This window comes from Aplidium turbinatum, chromosome 1 (genome assembly GCF_918807975.1).
Source record: "Aplidium turbinatum chromosome 1, kaAplTurb1.1, whole genome shotgun sequence".
NCBI lineage: Eukaryota > Metazoa > Chordata > Ascidiacea > Aplousobranchia > Polyclinidae > Aplidium > Aplidium turbinatum.
The window spans coordinates 61,037,668-61,064,429 of record NC_137472.1 but is presented as its reverse complement, the minus strand read 5'-3'; the positions used below and the strand labels follow the sequence as shown (position 1 = coordinate 61,064,429).

The 26,762-nt window shown below is 38.0% G+C and overlaps 1 protein-coding gene across 1 annotated transcript; it reads left to right on the top strand.

Moving 5' to 3' along the window:
• The first annotated feature begins 7,974 nt into the window (after positions 1–7,974).
• LOC145768193 (integrin beta-1-B-like) lies at positions 7,975–26,762 on the top strand. Its single transcript, XM_082579675.1, has 20 exons — positions 7,975–7,978; positions 8,426–8,552; positions 13,929–14,095; positions 14,843–14,955; positions 15,175–15,290; positions 15,631–15,817; positions 16,482–16,613; positions 16,819–16,968; positions 17,189–17,281; positions 17,585–17,722; positions 18,513–18,624; positions 19,168–19,247; positions 19,598–19,725; positions 20,440–20,540; positions 20,949–21,142; positions 21,440–21,562; positions 22,188–22,318; positions 22,778–22,908; positions 23,202–23,368; positions 25,211–26,762. Exons 1-20 carry the CDS (start codon positions 7,975–7,977, stop codon positions 25,277–25,279), a joined length of 2,463 nt encoding a protein of 820 aa, XP_082435801.1. The 3' UTR covers positions 25,280–26,762.

Genomic DNA, 26,762 nt, shown 5'->3' with positions numbered 1-26,762 from the left:
CCCTATTTCCTGTGGGGGGGGGGTCGGTGGGGACTTGCTCCTTTTCAAAGCAATATCATTAAAGAACTACGCGATCCACAGCTTTAAAATTTCTTGACTTTTCCTAAAAATTATTCAAGTATTTATTCCGCTTTAAATGACGTTGCTATTGTCTATAGTTTTAGAGATATGGCATGATTTTCATAACATACTCTGATATTTTAGCTAGCTACTAGCTAGCCCTTTTGTTTTCAAATTATACGGATTAATAGGATTACTGAGCGCCGCCGTGCGTGGAACTGCGACGCAAATATCTCATGAGTTGGCTTTGTTGTAAAGCATTCAACCGTAATGAGTCCGGCTTTTGTTTGCAAACTCGAGTTTTGAGTTGCTTTGATTAATCTTTTAATTACATCTGAGTTGCTTTGAAATTATCAGAGAGCATCCGATAAGCTATACTGAAAAAATGTAATTTTACGTTGTTTTCTATGGCGAATACATTTTGTTTCTAACTTATAACAAGAAGCAGTAGGAAAATTCTTGCCAAAACTCTGTTTATCTCATAAAACAAACAGACTGATGTGGTAAGTTTCTTGATTTCTTGTCGGAAAGCAAGGAGTGCGTTCTTGACCCGCCAATAAACTTTTCCATGTACCTGTACACTTATATTCACATGAATGTTGTGAAAATGTTTTATGAAAACGAGAGATTGATGGATATTGAAAAGAACTTGACACAGACTATCTAAACTGCTTGGCTTTTGTGGAAAAACACGCGCAGCTAAATTATTGTGCTTTGACAAGCATTGTGCATATTGCATCATCACTGAATCTTTACCTAAATGGTAATTTTGCAGTTGCTTGAGAGATTACAAAATTATTTTTTTATACGAGGATTGAAAAGTTTTGATATATCTCAGCAGAAACACTATTAGGACCAACTCAATAATTTCAAACTTTTCATTCAAATGTTGGTTTTCAAAAGCTTATTTTCACAAAACGGTGTAGGCCTACATCTTTTTCTCCATAAATTTAGACGTTTGTGTCATTTGGAGCAAAGTTGTTTGTTGGGTTGAAAGAATCTGAAATCAATGCCTCGTTTGTGTAACGTATCGTAACGTAATCTATCAGTCAGCGCTTTTGTGCCTTTTTGTTTTCGAATACATTTCCGTGACAAAAGATTGACTTTTGTAATAACGCCATCAACCATAGAGTTGTATTCTCTGACTGCATCTCAAACGCTATGCCGTACTCAGCAATTCTTCTAAAGCATTGTTACACAAAATGCATATCTGACAAAAGAAGGGAAATATGTTGAATTGAATTATATTTTATACGGATCGTTTTCCTTGTCCTTGAAAAAAAGAAAGAACGATTTTTATCGTTTGGCATAAAAATATGTATATTGAGGTTCACCTTGGTTTGCATAATGAAAATCACCCCAAAGAATTGCTTGAAGTGATTTTTGCAGCTATTTGATCCTTCGCGATGATATCAATTATAGTTTCTATCAGATGAAACCTGTTCAAACTATTTTTTTAAAACTATGGTTCATTCAAGAATATAATACTTTGTAAATATAGCTTACTTCATTTTTGTGTTTTTACTTCAATTTTTTCACAAGCAAGACTTTACACAAAACAAGTTATTTGCAACGTGAGTTGATTGACTATAGTAGCCTAAATGGACCAAAATGCTGTGGCCAAAACTTGATTACTTTTTATCAAAATGTTTGCACATTGGAAACAGCAATCACTTTGTTTCAAATCAGCAAATCACTTTTTGTCATTGGTTCAACGTCTGCAGACGTCTAATCTAATATACGACAAAATTGGTTTTCTGGGTCTTCGGTTCGGAAAAACATCATTATGATGTATTGTGACGTGGTCTATCAGCCAGCAGTAGTTTATGCGTCTTTTGTTTTTGGATGTGTGTCAATTACAAAAGATGGCTTTTGCAGTAACGCCATCAACCGCAAACTGCATCTAAAATGCTATTTCAAAATTTGAGCAGAAAGAAATCTTCTAATGCGTAATAAATAACTTGACACAAAATGCATGTCCAACAAATCAGAAAAAAAATGTAGAAAACGTTATTTTGCAAATCTAGTTAACAACATGAAAAAAAACACTTCAATCATATTGACACAAACGTGCATTTTTAAAATATCAATAACCTTCAATTTTTCCCAAGGAAAAAGTCAACACTTTAGTGATTTTTTTGTTTTTTTACGACAATAGCACTCGGCCTGAAAAATAATTTTTTTCTATTTTTCGTATCGTTATGCCACGACTTTGAGTTTGTCACGCAGAACGGGAGTTCCATTTGGCAAACGACCTGTTCTATAACCTACCAACACGATTTGACTAAACGATTATTATCACTACATTTTGTCACAACTGTTTGCAAAATTGTTTCATTCAAAGTGATCATTGTTGGTAAGTATTGAAACATTTCACTTTGGAATGCATCGTGACATAGTTTATCAGTAAGGAGTTTTAGACGCTCTTTGTTTTTGGAGTGCATGATGGCCTAAAATGGAACAAGCTCCTATCGAAGCAAGTCACTACCTTTGGATAGGTTGTTGTTCAAATACCACGTGACACCACAGGCTACCTTACTTTTCTGTATTCAACCGCTCCAGCAGTCATCCACACACCTAAACACTCAGCAAGCACACCATACTTACATGGAAGATACCTACCAGGGAGGCGAAGGATTTACCCTGACCGAAGGGACCCACCGCGGTAGATGGCAATCTGTTGTTATATAAAAAAAAAGTTATTGGCTGCCTCAAGCTGATCTGCCTGTCTCAACTTTCCGCTTACCTGGTGGAGGGCCAAGCTCGAGAGATAGCGCATTTTGGTAGAGAATTGATTTTAATTTAATCTGAGTTTGTTTATGTGTCTTTTTTCTTGATTCCCGCTTGAAGAAGGGCACTGGCATGTGAAAAAGGGCCACTGCAGTCTGACATCTCATTTGGCGGAGATGCCAGAGAGAGGTGGTCAGAGAAAGAGTAGCTTTCGCTGACTCCACACTCTTTTTTGGATGGGCCCCTGCAATCCTGTCATTCTCGGGCGAGTGGGACGACGGAGAGGGACGTTAAAGTTTTCCCCGCTGTAATCACTCTTCCTGCGTCGGGCCGTATGAGTGAGAGAAACTGCTTAAAGATAGTTAAAAAGTGAGAAATTTTCAGTGATAGAAACAAATTTATTCTTATTATCATTGAAGTGTGATGATGCTTTGTGAGCACGATATTATGTAAATATATTTGCTTCTTTTTGATGTGGTGTGAACAATGCGTGGACAGTGTAACTGGTCCTATAGTAGTGACAGAAGTGTGCTGGTGACCAATTTTTGGGTGTTCACATCTTTTAAAAAGCTTCAAACGCATGCTTCATTTGCACAGTGACTTTTTACATCATATCACATCAGTTTATTTTGGTGTGATCTGAACAGCTATTGAACAAACTTCCTAACAAAAAGTGGACACCCAAAAAAGTGGTCACCGTACCCCACTGGAAGAACAGATCCACTTGCTGCCTGGCAGTGCACATCATCCAATTTAATGGTAGCCTGGTAGGCCTCGATGGGCTGGCTAAATATAGTTGATTGCGGTCTACTTCGATAAGCCACAAACTGACCTTAGCCTAAGTCAAGAGATGGATTTTTGTTTAATCTTTTCCTGCAGTGGCAGGTGTGCTTTTGTTTTGCTTTAAGTTTTGCAAAAGTTAATTTTATCTTTCCAGATGGATAGCTTATTTTGAAACTGACGACAAGATTGCATTTCTTGCTTTCCGACTTTTTAATATAGCAGCTCACAACCCAGCAGATACGCATTCCAATATTAACACAGCTGAGAAAAAACACCACATTTAAGTTAAAATTTTTGACCACAAGCTTTTGAAGAGAGTCAGACGAAAAGTAGTGCAGCTTCGAGCATTGACATACTTTCTCCATGCAATATTCATACACCACAAATCAACTATTGTTTAATTCCAAAAGTTCCTTTAAAATTCGTCACTTTGCGTTTAATGTGAGATTTGAACCGAGTTCCTTCAGCCGGCCTTCGCTGTTGCAGAGTCTGATGATCAACTTATGGACCGATTAAAATGTAGTCTTCTTCCTGGAGTGTAGAAGCACACGTCATTGACAAAAGAAACTTACGTTTTGAGCAAGGCATCTTTTTGCTTATTGAATTAACTATTTTACACTGATGGCCACAAAAACTGAAAGTGAAATTAGTCACCAGTCACATCTGCCAGCAATGGACGGAAAAAGAAACAAAACCAAAATACAGTCATATAGGCTACTATAAACCATGCACCAGGAAGAAGCGCGCGGTAAACAATGCCCAACTGTAAGCCTACAAACTGACAGTTGGACATCTAGTATTTGCGTCAATTGCTGATGGCTGGTCAACCGATGTGGTAACTTTGTAGAAGTTCAGTGAGCTTCAATGCATGGGCTACTTCGATTGTTCAAAACTAAAATTTCCTGCATGCTAGAAATAAAAGTTAAAGCAAGGCTTTGTAGAAGGAAGCACAAGTAAGTCTTTGTATGCCCCGTTAACTCAGTGGTTAAGCTCCCGCCTCAAGATAAAGCGGCGCTGGTTCGACTCTCAGGGTGTGCACTTGAGCAACACATTTCAGGACTGGTTTCTATTCACCGGCACCTAGTAGGTGGAATTATATCCCGACAAAAATCGGAAACTTCACTCTGCCAATCTCGGTAACCGGCCCTGCGTCAGTGGTGCAAAGCTTCTACAAGAATGCGAAACTACCATAAATAACCTATCAGAGCTTTTGTCAATCCAAGGGTAAAGATTAAAAACCAACCACTTTGGCGCAAGGAAAATAGAAGATAGAGTTTTCTACCGTGGATATTGCAAACACTTTCAAGAATCTCATAACGTTTTTTGAAGGCGTTTCGCGGTCCCAGATTCAGAGTATTGATTTGAGAAAACCCCTAAAGGACCACGGACCTCACTTTGAGAAGCATTGCTCTACAGTCTACAAGTAGGCTATGTATGCAAAATTGCCAGTAATAACCTATCAAAGACTTTGCCAGTGCGAAGATAAAGATTCAAAAACCAAACCAATAATAAAGTCACTGGGGTTAGTTAAAATCTATTTTGATTTCCCATGAACAGCAGTAATGTGGTTCTATAGTTGCTAAATATAACTTGCAGTTTCGGTTTCGGTGAAACTTTCATGTCACAGATAATAAATCCAAAGCATTCTATTATTTTGAAATACAATCTTGTCCATGCAATAAATGTATGGCATAATACAAATATTGTAAAGCTTTATATTTCATTTAGCTGCAGACAGACACCATTGTTTCGGCCTTGACGTAATATCATCGCAGTAAACGCACATCAGTTACCCATATATGATTGTATAGAACAGTCCAGCGTGGCGGAATTATCTGTTAATTAATTTATTTTCCTTTACTAACAGGTCGCTGTGATGACTTTCGCCTTCCAACCCTTTCACTCTCGGTCATGTTTTTTTCTATAGATACAGAAATGATTATATAATAATAATATGTAGCTTAATGCAATATTAAATGTCATATTGGTATGTAATAGGCTATGTTTTATATATTATATCATAATATAAAATAAAACAATGTATGCAATTAATTAAGTTACATTAATGCCAAGATTGTTTATATGAACACACCGGGCCAACATGCGCTGTCGCCTTTTAATGATTATTTGCTCACAAGCGACACGCGCACTCCTGTTGACGTTTCAAGCTTTATCAGCCCCACAGGCTGTCATTTCATAAATCGCGTTGCCTGCCATCGTCAACTTAATCGCGTTGCTAATCAAAGGCAAAGCGGCCTCGTTTCCGATATCCGCGGCAAATGCTCTTGCTTCAACCTGTGGAATTGCTTGTGGCGTCATGATGGGCTTTTCAACTTCCTAACGGTGACGTCAGACGGCCACGCCCTGGCCTTAGACGTCGCTGAAAAGCTTCTTGAAATGACATCATCGCTGGTTGATTGTGAACTCATGTTACAGTTTCAAAAATACGTCACCTTGTTCTTCACAATCAATCTGATGAGTGTTTTTGTAACGGAAGAAAATATATCATCAAGAAGTTCGAGTCATTTCTCGTTTAAACGCAGTTGACTGAAACTTCTTTGGAACTGTATTTAGAAACTTTAAAGCGTCGATGAGTGATTACAATGTTTCCATTAATTTATCCTTAAATGGTTAGCTCAAGTAAGTCTGAGCGGTAGCTGTATTGCAGATACAAAGCTTGCTTCCCAAATTAAAAGACCCATCACTTTTTCTATATTCGTGAGTTACATTGCACAGATATCAAGCAGAAACCTAAGAAATTCATCCCACACCACACCTCACCGCAGCTTGTGCCAGCAAACATTTATTATAACGTTTTAATCATTTTTTGTCAAAAATCTTCTGATTTTGTTAAATCTCAACAACTTTGTGATTTGGCAACCTAATTGTTTTATTTCATTGCATGAATAATATTTTATCGAAAATTACGCCCCTCCCCAAGTTAAACTTGAAACGTCATCAATCAAATCTTGAGCTGTGAAAAGTGTCAATGTACAGCATAAGACTAACACACTGACGTTGCTCTCGATGAATTGAGCTTTGGTGTCCGATGTAAGATCGTGACCAATTCGAGCACGTTTCGGGTCTCTAGCTGCATCGCGCACCGGAAGTGACGTAGATACATCAAAGGACAGAACAAAGAGAAATAAGAAGCAAAATGAGGTGAATCTTGTTCGGTTAGTTATTCCTGGTTTTATAGACGTAGGAAGAGATGGAAGGAAAGATTTCAAATACACAATAATTTTAATATGGTCGTCAGATGCAGGAATATAAAATAGTGAATTTTAATTTACAAAATAAATCTTGTAAATTTTAACTACATTTCTGTCATCAATCCAGATTTCTAGATATTGTTACAGATTACAAAAGTATTTGGGGTGATTTTAAACGATGTTGTTGATACAGATTTTTAGTTATTTATTTATTAACTAACAAAACATTAAGTCTTGTAATTATGTGGCGACTCTGGACTATATGTACAGTTTTTGTAATTTTTCCATCTTGGAAGGCTCTCTCCCAGAATACTGGTAAGCTTGTGATTGATTGCTGAAATCCCACAGAATTAACATTAGTTTACCTGTATATAGCAATTTCACATTAATCTACAATGCACCGACAGATACGAAATAATTAATGAAGTAATAGGTAGGCTATCATAGGCGTACAGTAAAAATGTTTATTTTAGAATAAGCTTAGTATAGAATAAGCTTTCAACTTAATAACTTACTTCGGTCACAAGCACGTTTTACGTTCGCGGTTTGTCGCTTCTACCTTATTCTCGACCTTTGTTATGTTGACGTGTATTGTTATTGCTGTGATGGCCAGAAATAAAAACAACTGAACTGAACTGAAGCTTCAAGTAAAAGTAAAGAAGACATTAAAACATGTTAAGAATTTTGAAAATTGAGTTTTATAGAAGCTGATGCGGTGATTAAAGTTTTTCATTGTTATTATTAAATAGGATATTGCCATATGTACGTTTTGTACTAAACTAAATATATTTTAACACAGAATATGCTACCCGGAATACTGACCATTTTACTATTGATTCAAAGCCTGAAAACTGATGTGCAGGCTGGAGTAGGCCTAATTAGATTAGGCTACTACAAAAAGATACTTTGTTGTACCACCGACATACAAAACTTAGTTATACTGACTGCTCTCTAGTAGCCTTCCACTGTAGTCTGGGAACATCGTGAATCCGGGGTGGTAAAAGGATAGATCCTCGGCACCAGAGGCTCACACGACGACAACGACGACAAAACTTAGAAACGTGAATGGGTGTAACAAATGTTTTATTTTTTGTTCACGTATGATAAAAAGACATTAAACTCATCGCCGTTATTAAGTTTCATATATCTATGGTAGAAAACATTCAACTACCTTGTTGTAGATGTAACCATGAGTGAGAAATTCTAGTCGTTTTTACGTGATTTTAACCACTTTAGACGAATTATCAACATAAAAATACATGGTTTTATCGGTTAGGAAAAGAAGTGATCAGTGGAAAGAATTTGGTCTCTTTACTTTTCTAACCACATCACCAAAGAGTTTAGTGCTAGTCGTTCTTACGTGATTTTAACCACTTTAAACAAACTAAAGGTAAAGGTGGTCCTGTGCTTGATTCAAGTGTCGGGTATGAGAAGATAAGGTTCTCATTGTACAAAGCCATCGGCACTAAGGAGAGTAAAGCAGACGAATTATCGACTTAAAAATAAATGGTTTTGTTGGCTAGGAACAGAAGTGATCGGTCGAACGGAAATTGGTCACTTTACTTGTCTAACCACATCACTAAAGGGTTTCGTGTTTCCGAGATTCACATCAAATTATAACATTGATATATATTTTACAGAAATATCCCCCGATCAGATATGCGCTGGAGGACAAGACAGTTGCAGAGACTGCCTGCTGCTCAGTCCATTTTGTAGCTGGTGTGCGGACAACAGGACAGCTGCCACAAGTCGATGTCGTCTCACTGGGTAAGACGAAACGATTTTTTTCTTGTTTTCAGCAATCGCCTCCCCTAAAATACAAAAAGTAACTTCATTAACGATGTATCTGCAAGGTCGACACATCATTGTATTTTGATGAAATCGCCCCCTCCCCTGAGGCTGCTAGCTGGATCTGCCCGGTAAAAGGTTGTAAGCAAACTAGACCAAGAAATAGCAGCATCTTGAGCAAGGGTGACAAACGTAGATAAAATGTTAAAAATTTATTTTGTGCGGCAACTGCTAGAAACAGGTTAACCAATGGCAGTGCTAAAACGCAGTTACTTGAATGTCTGCAAAGTTAGTTTCAGCCAAGTGTATACTCACGGAAATGATTCCAGTGATTGAATGGGTTGAACTCGTTTACACAAATATACATCAAACAGTTTCCTTATTGATGCCAATCCAATGAAGGGAATGCAGTAACTACAGTAGTTGTGATGCTAACTTTGCCAGTAAATCAATACTTTGAGCATGATCCAATTCAACAATTAGTAGAATTTTTACATCCAGAGATGTTGGACGAATGTAAAAATGAATGACTTGCAATCTAAAAATTATTTGAGTTTTTTGTACAGGACACAGTGCTATTGTTTGATTTTTAGTCTTTCCATTTCAACAACTATAGGATTTTTTATGCTACACATTTCAATCTGTCTCATGGCTCCATCATAAGAACAGTATTCGTTCAATTTCACAAGACTTTTCCCACTGCTTCATGCAAGACAGCAAACTTTCAGTAACCAGTCTATTATATAGGCCTACTGACTGAAGAGTGTTTAGTTGTTTTTTGCAAGCTTTATCTACTCACAATCGTACTGGATTAATGTTCTTTGGAAATTCCTTGCTTTCTTTAAAAGTGCTATTGTACGGAGACCTTGTAGGCTTCAACTTACCATCGGGCGAAAACTATTGTTAAAGACCCTGGCTTCAAAGCTCACTGTATAGGACTTGTGATGCTGAACAGCAGATCACAGAGACCATTATTTTTAATTGAGGTTTCCTTCGACTACCCCTTTAGCTCAGTGGGTAAGCGCCCGACTCAAGCGGCGCTGGTTCAGCTCTAGGGGTGTGCGCTTGAGCAACGCATTTCAGGACTGCTCGCCATTCAGCGGCACCTAGTGAATGGAATAATTTTCCGGCAACAACATTTCAACATTGGAAACTTCACTCTGCCAATCTCGGTAACGGGCCCTGCGTCAAAAGCCTCTACAAGTGTGCGAAACTATCAGGAATAGTCTGTCAATGCTTTGTCAGTCCGAGGTTCAAGACTCAAAACCAAAACAAACTTCTTCATGGCTTAATTGACCTAAAATTCCCCAATAAAGCGACCGAAATGAGGTTGCAGTGAATGCTCGACATCATGTATGTAATCTCTTACACACAAGATGAAGATTGTGTTAGAGAGGCAAAGTAGGTAAGAGCATCGTGTATGCCATCATTACAGCGATGCAAAATTAAAAACGTGCCATTACTCAAACTGTAGTTTGTTATGATGAACTTATCCTGGGACTGAAGCGTAAGCTGGCCTACTGTACTGCTGCAGCATTTTTTCTTTACTTTGCATTTTATTTGAGACGCTCGGTTTTCTGATGTCTTGCCTAATGCCTATCTACAGTAGACATTTGTTAACTCAATTTGAGGACCCAAGTGTTTGCTTAGTAGGCTATGGGCCAGAAATAATCTCTCTACAGTTTTGAGACAATGGTAGAGGATGGAATAAACGTAATGGGATACATTAAATACACAAGCCGCCGAAGCATTTTGCATCTTGTAACTTTGGTGTAAAAACTTGTGTTATAATATCTACCACACAAACAACGATTTTTCTTTCCTTTCAGCAGTTTTCCGACTCGTCAAGCAACTATGTTGTTAAATTTGTAAACGAATGATGGATGAAAGAAGACATTACCTTCCATAGCAGCACAATCCACATCTCAAACAGTATCAGTAGACAAAGTAATTTGTCAATAAAAGCAGGCGGCAGTTTTTGCGTTTCTAAATTTTGTACAGTGCTGATTTCTTGATTTCATTGTGTTTTCAAAGTGCATGAGATGTTACCAGTTTTAGCCTTATTGATGAAGCTAGTCATACTGACTGAAGAAACGTTGGAAATTAAGTTGTTTATTATTTTCAACATCTTTTTGTAACCTAGCAGAAGAAGGACGAAAGACACAATGATTTAGAGAGATGCATAGTGATCGCACTGGATATTTTCCTGCAAAGGATAAAGAGCTGATTAAATTAAAATGTTAGAAATATAAGCCACAAATCAGAAACAATGTTGGAAGCGGTTTTCATAAACACAACCCTATCCACCTACAGACAAGAGTTACCACTTAGTGATGCAATTGTGACGCGTTCGTGACAGACTTTTTCAGAACAAAGCCTTTCGTGGCACGTCATCTAGCTTAAAATAGCGTTCGGACAATTAATTGAGCCAGCAAAGATTAATGACCTGCAGGCCCATCATATAAGCTGGTAAGATTAGAATGCAAAAGCAAGATTTGCCTCGCCCAACCAAAAACAGACACATTCATGAGAAGGGCTTTATTGTACTGACAACTGGATAATACGGAATGACTTTTAAACGTTTTGAAGTTTGTAATGTTAAATGTTTCGACTGGTGCTGCCCAACATAACCAACAATCTTTTTGGAAACCTTTGTTTAATTCAAGAAAACTTTATTATTTAAGTTTATTATTAAATTAACTTTGCATTGCCGAGAAACATATAGTTGATTGGATAGTCAATGGCTAGCGTGCTGGAAGCTACACCGTTATAGTTCGAGAATCGCAATTACTCGCTGTTTTAGTAAGTACTCAGCCTTGTGCTGATAATCAGGAAGAACAGTTCCTTCTACACAATATTGTTGTTATGTAGTTAGACGGTAGTGTCGTTAGATAGTAGCCTGCTTGTACCATATATTGCAATTCATTATAAGTTAATAAAAAACATTTTCCAATTACTAGTTCTACCAGTAGCGTAGCCAGGAATTTTGAAAGGGGGGGGTTTTGACCACCCAGCGGCGGGGGTCTGGGGGCCCCCCAGAAAATTTTGAAAAATTACTTTAAATTTGGTGCATTTTGAGAGCATTTTCAACAAAAATGTAGGTATGAATATTCCTGTAAAATGGTGCTGTCCGGTAGCATAGCAAAAGGATAAGATCATGTTTTCTTCGGCATTTTTCGGAAATAAAGCTAAGTCTCTATGTTTTCTTGTTGCTTCTATTGTTGCTAATTCCTGGCTGAGATGTTTGAATGTTTGGTATTGGCAAAACTCGCTCTTTTAATGCAGTTTTGTATAAAATTAAGCAATTTGTTTTTAGACTGAAAGCATCATTCTCACTATCGTGACGTCACACGCGTGCCAAAGGGGGGGGTTGTAACCCCCAAAACCCCCCCCTTGGCTACGCCACTGAGTTCTACTATCACCAAACACTTCTTTTACTTTAAATCAGAGTAAAGCCGACATCTAATAATCGTTTCTCTCGTATTTTGTTTTCAATAGCGAAGTATTAAACGTTATCAATAAAGTGATTCAGTAGATTAACATTATGTCCAATTCACTTGTCCCTAACATGTCTCTAAGTGCATCACCAAATACAGTACAACAGAGTGTTTCCAATTGGAGTCGAACCCACATCCTTCCGAGCGTTGTCTAGGAGCTCATTCCACTCAACAACGCAGCCGACATGTTTCAACAATAAATTAATAATACTTTTAGAGTAAATGTGACGTACTGTCCGTGGATCTTAATTCCAAGCAGCTCATGTTGTTTTGTGTGCTAAGAATTATGCTGGATGCATAGCCGAGTGGAGAGAGCCCTGGTGTGACGTTCGATAGGGCACCGGTTTAGCCCCACTTAAAAGCATGAAGCTGTGTCTTTCGTACGACACATGAATCTTCAACCTGGATACAACAAAATTTACAGGGTGACCAAAAAAAAATGCCACCCATGAAAACTTCAATAAAATGCACATTTTTTTTGTATTTCACCCATATTTGGTACACATAAAGTTCATGCTTTGCCTGACATGTCTATCCAGTTTCAATGATTTCTGACAAACCATCTTCGTTTTAGTGCCGTTCAAGGATGTGCTCTAAATGTCCACCTTTGCGTTGCAAGCACACCTGGATGCGACGTGCAAAATTGTCAATTACTCTGGCACATTCCTCTCTAGAAATTTCCCTGATTTTGACACTGATGGCTATCTTCAGCTCAGGGATAGTCTGGGGATTGTCCTTGTAGACATTATCTTTGAGATAATCCCACAGATAAAAATCTGGGGGGGGGGGGTGAGGTCCGGCGAGTGTGAGGCCCATTCAGAATCACACCTCCTACTGATGAGACGATCACCAAAGCGTTCCCGCAGCCATTGCAATGAGTCATTTGAAGTATGGGGAGTTGCTCCATCTTGTTGTAACCAATGTTCATCCCTCACAATACCTCTACGTCTACCCAAGGCTGTCCAAAATTTCCTAAGAACCCCTAGATAACGCTTCGTATTGATTGTGACTGAATGTTGATTCTCATCTTCAAACCAGAATGGCTCAACTATTCCATGCTTGGAGATTGCAACCCAAGCTGTGCACTTGATGGAATGAAGTGGCCTTTGCAGACAGTCCTCTGGAAGTGTTGTTCCCCAGAAGATGTTGTTTTTTGAGTTCACATATCCAGACAATAGAAAGTGAGCCTCGTCAGAGAACCAAACATCGTCCAGATAGTGTGGGTCTTCGTCGATTTTGTCACAGAACCATCGACACATCACCACACGCATCTCTTTATCCCTTTGAGTAAGTTTATGATTAATTTGTATTCTATAGGGATACAATTACAGATCCTGCACTAAGATCCTTCAAATTGACTCCCGAGGAATTGCGAGTTCTTGGCTGCGGCGCCGTATTGACTTGCTTGGATTGTGACCAACCGAATCCCCGACAGCATCAATATTCATCTGGGATCGAGAACTCTTAGGCCGATCAGAATGGGTAGCTCTGTTACTCTTGGCATTAAAGTTTAAGATTGATCCGTGGGCTCGGAACTTGTGGATCCAGGTGTACATGAGTTTTTGTCCGGACAAACACGACATCGAAACTTTTTTTTGAATCGGGCTTGCACTGCCACCATCGATTTCGTCTCAAAATACGATTCTTCACAAAAAGTATTTTCTTCAACTGTCCTAGGCATTTCTAAAATACTTCATTTTTATTTTTACAGGCAATGATTCTTCTACATAAATCTGAAATATAAAAGCACTTGGTTAATCATTATTGATTTTATTGACATTTTCATGGGTGGCATTTATAATAATAATAAAAAAACTATAGAAAGTCATTAGTTTCACAAATCTATGTCATCTTCTAGATCCCGAGCGGACCAATGTGCCCCGGGATTCAGACAGAATCCACAAGGGTCGGTGGCCTTCACGCGCGACGAAGACTTTTCGAATGTTGAAGATTATGAAGCAAACGCGATCGCTCAAGAAGGTACTCAGCTGCGTCCCCAAGGAGTAAATGTCAAGTTGAGACAAGGTAAGTTGTAGATTGTGACTACATGGTGGCCAAATCACATTTTTGTGAAGTGACAATGATGTGATTGACGATTGTTAAAAGCGTTGTGTACTTTTGGTGAACGTAAAAAGACGTTTTCATAATGACCAGACCAGGAAGTCTTTTTTGTAGCGTATCGTTTTGTGGTGTAGCCTCTTTGAAGCGTAAACGTTTCAAGCATAACGCTTCAAAGAGGCCATTTTCATAAGTAGACAGAATCCAAAAATCAACAACCAAGCCGAAAGGGTAGAACTACGTCACCTAACCTATTAATCAACTGATCCAATAAAATTTCACAGCAATAACGCCTAACAACACAGAAACTCAACAGACAGCAGCCTCAAGCCAAACAAAGGAGCCGCACTATAGAACGACTCACTGACTTCAACACCATTCATCATAGCATATGACTAGGGAACTAAGCAGGTCGTTAAAGTCAAGACTGTGAACTAAAACATTTTCTTTTTATTTAATTTTTTTGCGAAACTAAAGTCTTCAACCCATTGAGGCCTCAGTTGGTCATCAATTATCTCACGACACCAAGCCGCTTGATGACGTTTAATCGTACAACATGACGTCATAGTGGGGTTTCGCGCTGTTGTTTCGATGCAAATACAGTATATTGAATTAAAATTAAGGACGTTCATCGCACGAATGTCTTCGACGGTTAGAGTGGCCGCATCGTATTTCACATCACTGAGTGGATTTTTAAAACTGGCTGTGTTGCAGGTAAACCCGAGAGAGTAAATATAACTTTTCGGCGCGTTTTCGACTACCCGCTTGACCTTTATTACGTCATGGACCTGTCATATTCGATGCAAGACGATCTACAAACCCTACAAGTAAGTTCACTAGCTCCACCTGCCGGCAGCTAGCACATGAATATATTTTTTGCGCAGTTTCATTTTACATGCAATAAACATTTTTTTTAATGTTTTGACGAAAAGTATTGCAATTGTTGCGTGGGATAGGTTTCAAGTGAGCCATATTTTTGTACAAATAATGACGTAACTTTCACACAACAACAGTTGCCTATTGGAATTTCTTTTTATTCTCTTTAGGCTCTTGGAAGCAGTCTGGCCCAACAGATTCAAAGCATCACAAGCAATACGAGATTGGGCTTCGGTACTTTTGTCGATAAAGTAATGATGCCATACGCCAGCACCGTTCCGGATCAGTAAGTTCACATACGTCAAATCGTTTCGTTTGGAGATGAACTCGTCTAAACGTTTATGACATCACAGTGCACAACTGTCTGAAAAAGTTAGGAAGCTTTGTCTGCTCCTCTTAATCAGGACGCAGAAGATAGAAAATCAAGAAGAAAAGCGCTACCCCAGAGTTGTACCCCAAAAATGTGCAAAATAGGCTTCATTTGTCATTTTAAGTTAAATGTACTAAACTTGTTTCAAAAATGTGACTAGTTCTGGGCACGTTTCAAATATGCTTGTCTCTGATTTAACCTAAACTTGCGTCCATTCTGGCATTAGATTATAATCACTAAAACAAGTCGATTGTAGACTTCAGGACCCGTGCTTAAACATCGACAACGCGACTTGCGCGCCAGTGTTCGGATTCCGGCATCAGCTGTCAATCACGTCGGATGGAGACGCATTTCGTGACGCTGTGCGTTCCACTGTCATCTCTGGGAACATAGACACCCCTGAAGGGGGGTTTGATGCTCTCATGCAGATTGCTGTTTGCCAGGTAACGTTCCTATTGATCTTGTCAGATGTCATTGGACGTTACACTTATTTTCAAGCATCATTTTAATGCTCGTTCATGCGTAACACAAAGCTTAATGTGTATATTATTATTATTTATTTGCATCAGACAAGAATGTCCATATTCAAATCATAAAAAAAAACGAATTAAGTTTTTTTAAGTGCAGTCGCTTGATTGAAAATATCAAGGTTTTTGGGAACAAAACGTGGAGTTTGGGAGAGTTTCATATTGTATAAAACTGTATCAGAAATCGAGCCCTGCAAAAAGCCGAAAGAACCACTTTGGCTCCTCAAACTGTGTAGAAACGCCGGGTGCAAAATAAATAAAGCTGCTCAATGTTGAGTTAAGAAAAATTCAATTCATGTTGTATGTCGCCAAACGAGAGCAGCAGATCGAGTATCAACATGGGACATTTGTTTCCAATAGTGGCGATTTTGAACTAACTCACACAGTGTCGCCAAATTGAGTCAGGTTCATGTCTGGATGCGGGTCGAAAGGATACGATAAGTCTTGATAATAAAACTAACGATTGAAGTAATGTTAAGAAACAAACTGCATTAGGCTATTACAAATCCCACAAACCAGACCAACCTGACATATCTATTTTATCTTTAATTCTAATAAATTGTTTCATTGGCTCTTCCAGGACCTCATAGCATGGAGAGAGAATGCCCTTCGTGTAGTTGTCTTCACCACAGATGCGTCATCCCACATTGCCATGGACGGGAAGTTGGCCGCCATTTTGGAAATAAACGACATGAAATGCCATTTGGGTCGAGTAAGACGAAACAAATCTTTACATACTGGCGTGATGGGAAGAATGTTATAATTATGTAACTTGAGTAATAATTCAAGTTGCGTTTGTATTAGACATATAACGTCAAGTATCATCTGCGGATTCAACATAATTATTTATATAGTAATATGGTAAAGAAAAAAAATAATGCTTTTCAACTATGACAAGCTCCTTGAATTTTCTTCAGAACGCTCATCCGTTTATTCCCGACGCGGTAGTGTACACCGAGAGCAAGACAATGGACTATCCATCCATTGGTCAATTGAGGAAAGTCTTCGATGAAAATAAAATCCAGCCAATCTTTGCTGTTACTGAAGATGTTCTTCCACTCTATGAGGTTGGTCTGACTAACAATTGCAATTGATGACATGCCTATTGATTGATTGTGCTAGCCTAATCTTTCTCTTTAGACAAAGCAGACCTCACCAAACTATACTACAGGCTTGCACTACGCACTTATAAGGTTACTATGTTCAATTTGTAGGCTACAAAGAAAAAAAGTTTAAAACGTGCTACCATATCAACTACCAATCGTTTACACGCATAATGAATTACAGGGTTTGAAGGGCTTACTGGGCAGAAATGCATTTGTGGCTGCGTTGAACAATGACTCCAGTAATGTGGTGCCTGTCATCCGGACTTCTTATAATGTGAGTTTTTTGTTGTTTTACATAAATCTTTATTTAAAGTTAATTTGAACAAGTTTCGAAGATAACCTCGATGTAACGTGGTGCATTGATAACCGGGAGAATGAAAATGTACATAGGTGTCCTCTAATTGGATGTAAGGGTCTATTTATTCTTTAAAATGCAGCGATAGCTTTATCTTGTTTTGTTAAATATTGTTCCATAATTTGTTGAATATTTTTTTGTGAAACTTCTTTCCACAGAAAAATAAGTTGCTTAATTTTGCAAATTGATTTTATTTCAATGTTTTCAAAAATACTTTTCCAGATCCTCCGCAATCAGATCCACTTAAATCCTCCAACCAACATCCCCGATAACGTGGATGTATCGTACAGAGTATTATGCCCGGACAGAGACTGGGTTGAAGGAAGTTTATCTTGTGACAACGTTGAGATTGACGATGAGGTATGAAGCAGGAATGGACAAAAACTGCAGCCCAAAGGCCAGATTTTGCCTCTTTCAGTGGTTCATATAACCCTCAAACAATTCTGCAAATACTGTTGGTAACTGACAACAAATAAATCTAAGTATAGCTACAGTAGCTAGAAAATTTATGGCAAACACTGTGGTGCAATCTAGCAAACTTAGAGACAAAATCGGATTTGTTCCGGTGATAGTGACCTTCAAGCCATGTTTGCTATTTCTATAGTGCTGGCTTTCTGGATAATTTACTTTCACTCCTAAGAATACTATGGCATCTGAGTTTTGTCGCTTTTAAGCTTACCGTTTTTTAAATATTTCTCAGTTGCTGTATGTATGACAAGGTTTGTAGTTGTCTCAGGTAGGCTAATATGATTTAAATGAACAGTTGTTTTGTGTTTGTTATCTGTTTTCATTATCCGTCTGTTGTTAACCACTTGTGGACGGAATTGTTTGCCGACAGCGATGTCGCTCAGACGGGGTTAAATTTTACATTTTCCGGTGTTTCCCCTAAAGAACAAGACATAGTGTTACCAAAAATAATTTAAACATTTTTATTTTTGAAAGATGTATATATCTGCCATCCATCTTTTCGTCTTGTATCAAAATGCGTAAATATACGTCTGCCGTCTTTTCGTCATGTATCAAAATACGTAAATATACGTCCGCCGTCTTCCAGCAACACTTTTTCTTTGCGTATAAGTACGTCATCCGAGCTGAAGTGGTTAAGGTTGATACCAACACAAAATTACTCAATTCCTCCATTTCTTTGTAGGCCACGTTCCAATTTATTCTAACAGCGAACGCATGTCCTCCCACGCCTGACCACGTGGACACCATTAACATCACATCCGGGTCAATTCTTGATACCACATCTATCAGCCTTGGTAAGAAGCAATGTGGTGATGCACAGAGGAATTCTTTCATTTATCATCACAAAGCCCAATGTTCCTAAATAATCGACTAGACAATATAGAAGCTATACATGAATGTTGACATAAACGTTCCTATAATTGTTTTTTGATAAATTTATTTTGTTTAATATAATTAGTTAAAGCAAATTTGGTTGCACTTTATGATGCGATACAATAAATGCAAATACAATTTTCAATCAAGCAAAGGTAATAAACTTTCTATCATATTAACTATTCAAAATATGACACAGTAAATATAAAAAGGATAATGAGTTGAAAACCAAAATGAGTGATGCTAGTTTCATTTTGCCCCTTTCATATCACTTTCTTTTTGCTGTTTCAGCTTACATTTCTATTATTATTTATTGTCAAATATAATAACTATAAAAATATATAAAAGATTACAAAAAATTAAAAATGTATACAATGAATATCCAAATATAAGCTTAACGCGAATATTTCTAACATAGATTATAACAAATATTTATTAATCTATTACATCGTATCGTGTTTTAGAGTACGTGAGCTGTTCTTGCGACTGTGACAGTGAAAAAGTAGAAAACAGCCCTTCTTGCAGCAATGATGGAACTCTGCAGGTATGAACAATATTCGCTCAAGTAATGAGTTAATCTAACCCTGAAAATTTTCAAACAAGAAAGATAAAAGATGAAAATACAACGTAATAAAAAGTCTATAAATTGTGATTTACAAAGCTACACAAAATTGAGTTCAGAATACAATGTCTTAAAGTGTAAAGGGTAATCTTAATTTTATTCTTTTCAAGGGAGACAAACGCATCCAAGTTAACGTAAATGCTATTTTGAAATCAAAGAATTAGGTCGTTCTTTTTTCTCTTGATTAACTTAAATACCCTTTCCAATAATTTAATAAAAAACAAGACTTTTATGTTCCATGCCGTGTGCTTCATAACTTTCTGTTCCCACAGTGTGGGATATGCACGTGTAACCCTGGGGCGTCTGGAGAACAATGCCAATGTACTGCATCCACCACAGGGCAAGCGCTGGAACAAAACTGCACAACAGAAGACTACCAGCCTGGGGTGGAGCTGTGCAAGTAAGGACGAAGTTTATCTTTTTGTTGTAACTGTCGGCTGCTTAGCCGAATGGTGAAAGCTATGGTAAGACGTTTGGAAGGGGGCCGTTTGATATCTGCTCAAGGTATGTGACTGTGTCTTTGGCAGGACACTTAAAGGCACGCAATCGATCGTAGAATGGCGCCCCTTCGACTATAGCCGCTGCTCATGAGCAATTCCTACGGTCCTTCTTAGGGCTATGATCTGCTAAACTGAACAGCATAAAGACTGAATCGTTGTTTGAAGATGGGTTACCGTTGCTGTTCGATATTTAAACATGACAAAAATAGCAACTGATGCCATTTGGATCGATCTGCTTCCATTCACAGAACAACGAAAGAGCTTGTATAAAAGTGTGTGACGTCATAATAACAATAAAACAATGAACAAACGTAAACGAGTTTTTACTGTAGCCTACATGTGATAAAGGTAACCCAAGAACGTGTGGTGTTTCAAACAAGTTGACAAGAACCGGTATTAGGCTAGTCCAAACGTTAAAAAAAAACTTTTGCAATGTCGTTGAAAACAGCAACCCAGACAGCACATCAACCGTTTTATTCCATTGCTTCAATGTCTGCAGACGGTTGATTTACTGTCTGGGAATAAAAAAGAAGTTGTTTTTTTGACTACTTTTAATGCCCAGTGAAGATGGTTGTGTGTTAATCAATGAATAACCACGCGGGTGTTTCATGCAGCTCGCAAGGGTCTTGCGTATGCGGGATATGTAGTTGTGCCGATACTTACTACGGAGACTACTGCGAATGCAGAAGGACTGGATGTCCGGATGATTGTGGCGGTAATTTGACTTTCGTTTCAAATTAAGCTAGTTTGTGAGCAAACAATTCATGTTTCCCACACGCTATATAGACAATAAAAGTTATTGATAAAGAATTATTTGCATGCTAAGCTACTGGTAATTATTCCGTTCACATTACATGTACTGTAGTAGCTTACGTAGCCTAACTTACATAAATAAACATACTAATATGTACTACTGCATATCAATAAAAATGTGGAACCTATATTCAATAATTTATACTAGCATATGCAAATACTGCTTATATGCTCCAATACAACGGTATATTGAATATGTATAATAATACTTACATTATAATACAGTGTATTGTATTTTAAATAACGTATAGTTAGGCCTAATGTCGTTTGTGACTCATCATTGACGGTGTGAAAAACAACTTTATAACAGGACCGTTACAAGGAATATGCCAGAACTGCAACAACGACCAGAACTGTGTATGCAACACCACGGCTGGATTTTACTTGAACGAAGTGACGCGATCTTGCACGTGCAACAACAACAAGTGCAGAAGAAACGCTACAGATCTCGTCTGCAGTGGGAACGGAGTCTGCGATTGCGATAGATGCGATTGCGAACCAAGAGTAAGTTCACATAGTAGTTTATGTATTAAGAGAAGCGACACAACGTACGGAATGTAAGAGAAATGATTAATCCATCAAACATCTTATTAGGAGTTTTTGGCAACTTTTTCTTTCCAAATGGGTTTGTAGTTCATACTGTATCTCGTGAAGCCATATTGCCTGTTGCTCCAAGTAAATTTGACCTAGTTGTCTGTTTGGTATAGACAAGAAACGGAAAAAGTTACATTACTCCATGGTACTCTGTTGTGTTCTTTTTTTGAAACCCCTAACAGAATAAAATTATAAAGCTCTCTTTAGTTTGATGGTCTCTTCTGCCAAACCTGCATCCACCCTTCCTGCACTGGACTCATTGGAGATTGCAATGGTGTACAGCTGAAGAGATGTGCGGAATGCGTGTATGAAGAAGATCGGGCAGAAGGGGTAAGAGTGCTACAAAACTTCGGCAATGTTTTTGATTAACTGTTGGAACGATTACCCAAGCAATGATTTGAGTTATTAACTTTAAATCGTTAAATCATGAATTTCTTGGCTTAAATGTTTACATTGATGGAATTGTCTTTATTTCATTGGACATAGAAGAAATTTTAAAAAGAAAAGAAAAATACTCTTCGAAATCCTGATTCCTGGAAGTTTGCTTTAGCCTGTAGGCTACTTGTAAAAGTTTTGAAATTCTAACACGGGTGTGGTGCATCGTCATTAACTATTTTGTTAACCGTTGAAAGGAGGTCTTGTCTTCTGCTTTGTATTTACTTGAATTAGAAAAAAATTAATCTGGTGTTTTATTAGCTTATGTTATAAAGAACTTTAGAATCACTCTTCCTTATCCCATTCAATTCAATTTATTTTCCTTTGGTTGAATTCAGAAGAAAAGATATTGTAAAAATGAATAAAATGCTGTAACAAAATCAATACAAGGAAAATGTGGCAAAACTATAATGGTTTAAGACGTGCATGCAAAGATCTAATTCTTATGTATACAGTACGTATCGATAAATATAATCAGGCACGGCTACTAAACATAATCTTTTTGATCATCTCGCCGCAGGTGCCTACGACACAGTGCCAAGAAGTTTGCCAGGATGAAAATATTCTCTTTGACGTTGTCGATGAATTACTCGATTGCAACAGTTGCTTCGGGGAGGGTTGCACGACCTGCAACTCACTCAGTAGAGATCCGTGAGTACCTAGTCCCATAGTTTAGTTGATAACGCCTGATTTTATGAACAAAGAAACGGAAAGATCACTCAACGCTGGCTCAACTCTCGGAGTCGTAACCTAGTGGATGGACTAATCCATAGTCAAACACATTTCAACAACAATCATAAACAGCAACAAATCGGCTAAAGAAACAGCAAAAAATACCAACCTTCGCTAACCGGTCCCGCGTCAATAGCAAAAACCTTTGCAAGTATGCCAATCTGTCAGCGTAAGCTCTCAAAGAAGATTTTTCGATCCGAGGATGAAAATATCTACAATTAATGAAAATGTCTTTCCAGAGGGGCAACATAAAGTATATTTGTGACATTTTTTCTATGAAATAAGTATATTATTGGCATGAGCAGCCATGCAACCATGAAACAGGCCAGTCTGGTGTTAACCTTATGCAATATCGATTAAACATTTATTGTTTTTCAGTGAAATCCACATCCCACAGGAATGCACAGACACTTCTGAAGAGAATGGATGTGACTTTAGTTACAAGATCTTTTGGAATACGAGACTTAACCAGTTTCAAATACAAGTCAGAAAGTTCGACAACGAGAGAGGTGGATGTCAATTTTCGTTCATTTTGTATAAACAGGGGCAGGGCCGTTGAGCAGATAATTTGGGCCCAGTACAAATGAGATTGATCCCGACAATTATATAACAAATGCCAAGTTCCCAGCTCCTTAGAAAGTTTTCGAGCATCTAAAAGCATCTCGGGCCCGGGTCCCAAGGGACCCTATGAACCCCCATGTCAACGCTGCAGTGTATAATTGTGTATAGATCCGAATCTTGATTTGAAACAAACCTATTCTAGAAATATCAGCAAGTTCCTCACAATATCAAATGTCTTTAGATTGCCCTGGTCCGGTGAACCCGCTTCTTATCGTTCTTCCAGTAGTGGGCGGTATTGTGCTGTTGGGACTCATTGCTCTAATCTTATGGAAAATTTTCCAAACCATCAGAGACAAAAATGAATACCAACAGTTCCTGGAGGATACCAAGCATAGCGACTGGTCTAAGGCAAGTATAATGTTCTTGACGCCAACGAGATGTAAAAAAAATAATAATAGTAACTAAGCTGCGTTGTCATTGGTCAACCAATGTTTTACAAACGTTTCAAGTGAAGTACCACAAATTAATGATTGTATTAATATGATAAAAGCAGCTTGCTACCTACAAATGAATCGTTGCATAACAAAGAGACAGCTTACCACAAGCTGTCGGAGATTGTTTGTTTGTTTATCTTTATCCTGCATTGCGGGAAAGCGGACTTGAGCGCTATGCATCGGTGTACGCCTTCCGACGTACACCTGACCCACGCTGCAGCCGACTGCAATGTCTGTTTCCGGTTGTCTACTTTATTTATGACTTAAATTTGGTACTACCCATTACTCAAAATCGATCACTGGGTAGAGGCAATTATCGTAAAGTTTCTTGCCCAGAGAAACAACAGCAAGTGCGGGTGGCTGGAGTCGAACATGCAGGCTCTCGACTGCGAGCCCAACGCGCTAACCACTCGGCCACGGCTGCCAATTGTCTACAGTGGCTTTCAGCCAATATTTACGATTGTCTTCAGTGGCGAGATTCAGCCAGCTTCCACTGGTTTGGGCAAACCTGTCTTAATATTGTTTACCTATAAAAATATTACGTATAAAAATTCACGCATAAAATATTCACGTATAAAAAATTCCAACATAGGCTAACTGTTGCCACATGTTGCTAACTGTTGCCTACTCCCGACAGCAAAATCCGTCATTCGTTGATTCAGCGTCCGCAGACGTTGAATCAACGTAAGGGTTTATATTATTTTATTGAACAACTAAATAAATCTCACCATAGTCTCCTCTGTTCCTACATGTGATCTGAATAAGCTCAATATTAGGCGAAGTGGGAATACACTGTCTAAAACAGTGGTTCTCAACCGGGGGTCCGCGGACCCCAAGGGGTCCGTGAAGCGATTTCAAGGGGTCCGCGAAAGTTTTTGGGTTTTCAGCATGATTAATAAATTAAAAAATTTTTATGCTTTGTTCATAAGTTTTGGTAGAGAGGTGACTTTCTTCAACCTTGTTCATGTATTAGCCTACAGTGTTTCTCAAACTGTAAGTCGCAGCGCACTGGTGCGTCGTTTGAAATTGCAAAGGACATTGCACAAAGGTTTGGTTTCTTAACTAAAAATATCATATAAATGACTTAAACCTTTTAATAAGGCTATGTTGGCTTTGTTCAACTTAATTCTTTTGAGACAGCAGATTGATCAATGATTGACTTACAAATTCAAACGTTAGTCAACAGTCTATCACCACTCACAGTTGTGCAATGGCTGCAATTGTAACGAATTAATATTGATTACAAATAAAAAAAGGAAGAAATTCTTTGTAACGGTCGCAAGTAGGCTATTCTATTAACTTTTGATAAAATTTATAGAAAAACATCAAATGAGCATATAGATCAGTGATGTTTGATCCCGCGTGCCAACATTGGCTATAACTCATAACATAATTTCGTCGATCTCATCAATCGTCAAGTGCGTTGCGAATTCAGCAAATTCTTCTAAGTGTGTTGCTTTGGAACTTATGTAACATATGATTCCATAAGGAGACGCGATATACCAAAATTTTAAATAGAAATTTTTAGGGGTCCGCGACCGATTCGAAGGCACCAAAAGGGGTCCACCATGACAAAAAGGTTGAGAACCACTGGTCTAAAACAACTATAGCTTTACATAATATGTTTTGCTAACTGCTTGTTTATGAGGTTTGAAAGACATATGTTGTTTCGTTACTAAATATGCCATTTTGCTGGCTTCTTGGCGATGTCAAAAGCTATAATTTGTGATTTCATGACGTCTTTTTTTATTTCTAGGGAGTGAATCCACTCTTCAACAAACCAACAGAGCGGGTAGAGAATCCTGCTTTCATTGGAACTAGTTAGGCTAAACACTGAAAGCGCATGTTTTTAACTTAGTCTGTGTACTTTGTATTACATCAAACGACTTTAAAATATTCAAGCATCAACAAATGGTAGCATGTTCTGACCTCGCCATATATTTGCCAACAACTAGTGATTTCTACACCAGTTATGTGCCACGACAGCAGCGCTCAATTGGATAAATTGTCGATATTGTAACGGAGAAGCTAGCCAGTTGGTTCAACTCTGTGGGTGTGTGCTTAAAGCTTTTTGAAATAGCCTTTCATTAAACGATAAAGCAAAGTCATGGATGCAGATTGCAGAATCAAGAAAATAAGGTTTACTCGCAGCTTTATCATATTAAGTTTGTTTTAACGCTTCAGATACCAGCACTGTGTGACATGTCAGACTAAATGTCACTCTGTGGTTGAGGAAAATCACTAGTTTTAAACTTAAACTATGTAAGCGGCTTAAGCTACGGTAGACTTTGAATCGGGGAACTGTATGATGAAGGGATTGGTGCAAGAAGACGTCACTATCATTTGCAAACTCTTGTTTGTAAAGCATAATTTCTATCCAGTAACATCATATCCGTAGAGGCTAATATAGAAGAGCTATCCTGTCCCACAAAACCAAGTAGTTTACAGCGCAAAATTAACTTTTGTACATATATGCTTCTTATTGCGCTGAATTAAGCACATGTGACAATTTGTTTTTAATTATACGCGGCTTAACCACGTGACCTAGCCTATGCCAATTTTTGTAGGCCTAAGTAGAAATGAAAGGTTCGCATGTAACCTTTTAGTGTCGTTGGCTGTAGCCTATGTCTCTGCACTTTTTACTTTTTCTTAGAACTAACTCTCTTGGCTTAATTTGTTAGCTTGTACAAATCTATGAAACATGAACTTACTGTCCCTCCACAATTTAATGTCGAACTTTAGAATTATATTGCCAATTATATTCATCGCAAGATGTAATTTTGTATGACTAAGCTGCAAATTTTCTTAACTCTATTCACAGCACTGCATTTGGTAATAACCAAGTTCATAATCGCGCTGGGTTGCAAGCATTTAACATGAGACAGCAGTAGGCTATCATGGGGTAGCCATCATTTGTTTGCACGATCTCCAGCGCTTAAACAATCTCGAGTCCAATTAAATGTTTTACTTCTTGATTTCTTTTTGACTTGGGCCATTCAAAACATCTGAATACGGTTTGAAAAAGTTTAACATCTGCCAATATTGCAGCAAGCCAAATAATATAGCCTACTGCGCGCTTTGTAATTATTTCGCATCCAAGCTGGAAAAATTCCTTCTTTTTATCTTGACAGAAGATATGAAGGCGTAGAATCAACGTAAAAAGAACCAACTTTTTTAGCTTAGTTTCTTATTTTCATGTAACTTTGTGCAAAGCTGAAGCGTTTGAAAAAGCACAAACGTGTTTTGATTTGTGTATTGAAACTTTTTGTGAGTTCATATTGTTATCAATAAACGCTTAATATTGTTTA

Coding starts and splice junctions, on each gene's coding strand:
- LOC145768193 (XM_082579675.1), top strand. Junction 14,096..14,842: donor AAATGTCAAGTTGAGACAAG/GTAAGTTGTAGA, acceptor GCTGTGTTGCAG/GTAAACCCGAGAGAGTAAAT. Junction 21,143..21,439: donor GATGCGATTGCGAACCAAGA/GTAAGTTCACAT, acceptor AGCTCTCTTTAG/TTTGATGGTCTCTTCTGCCA.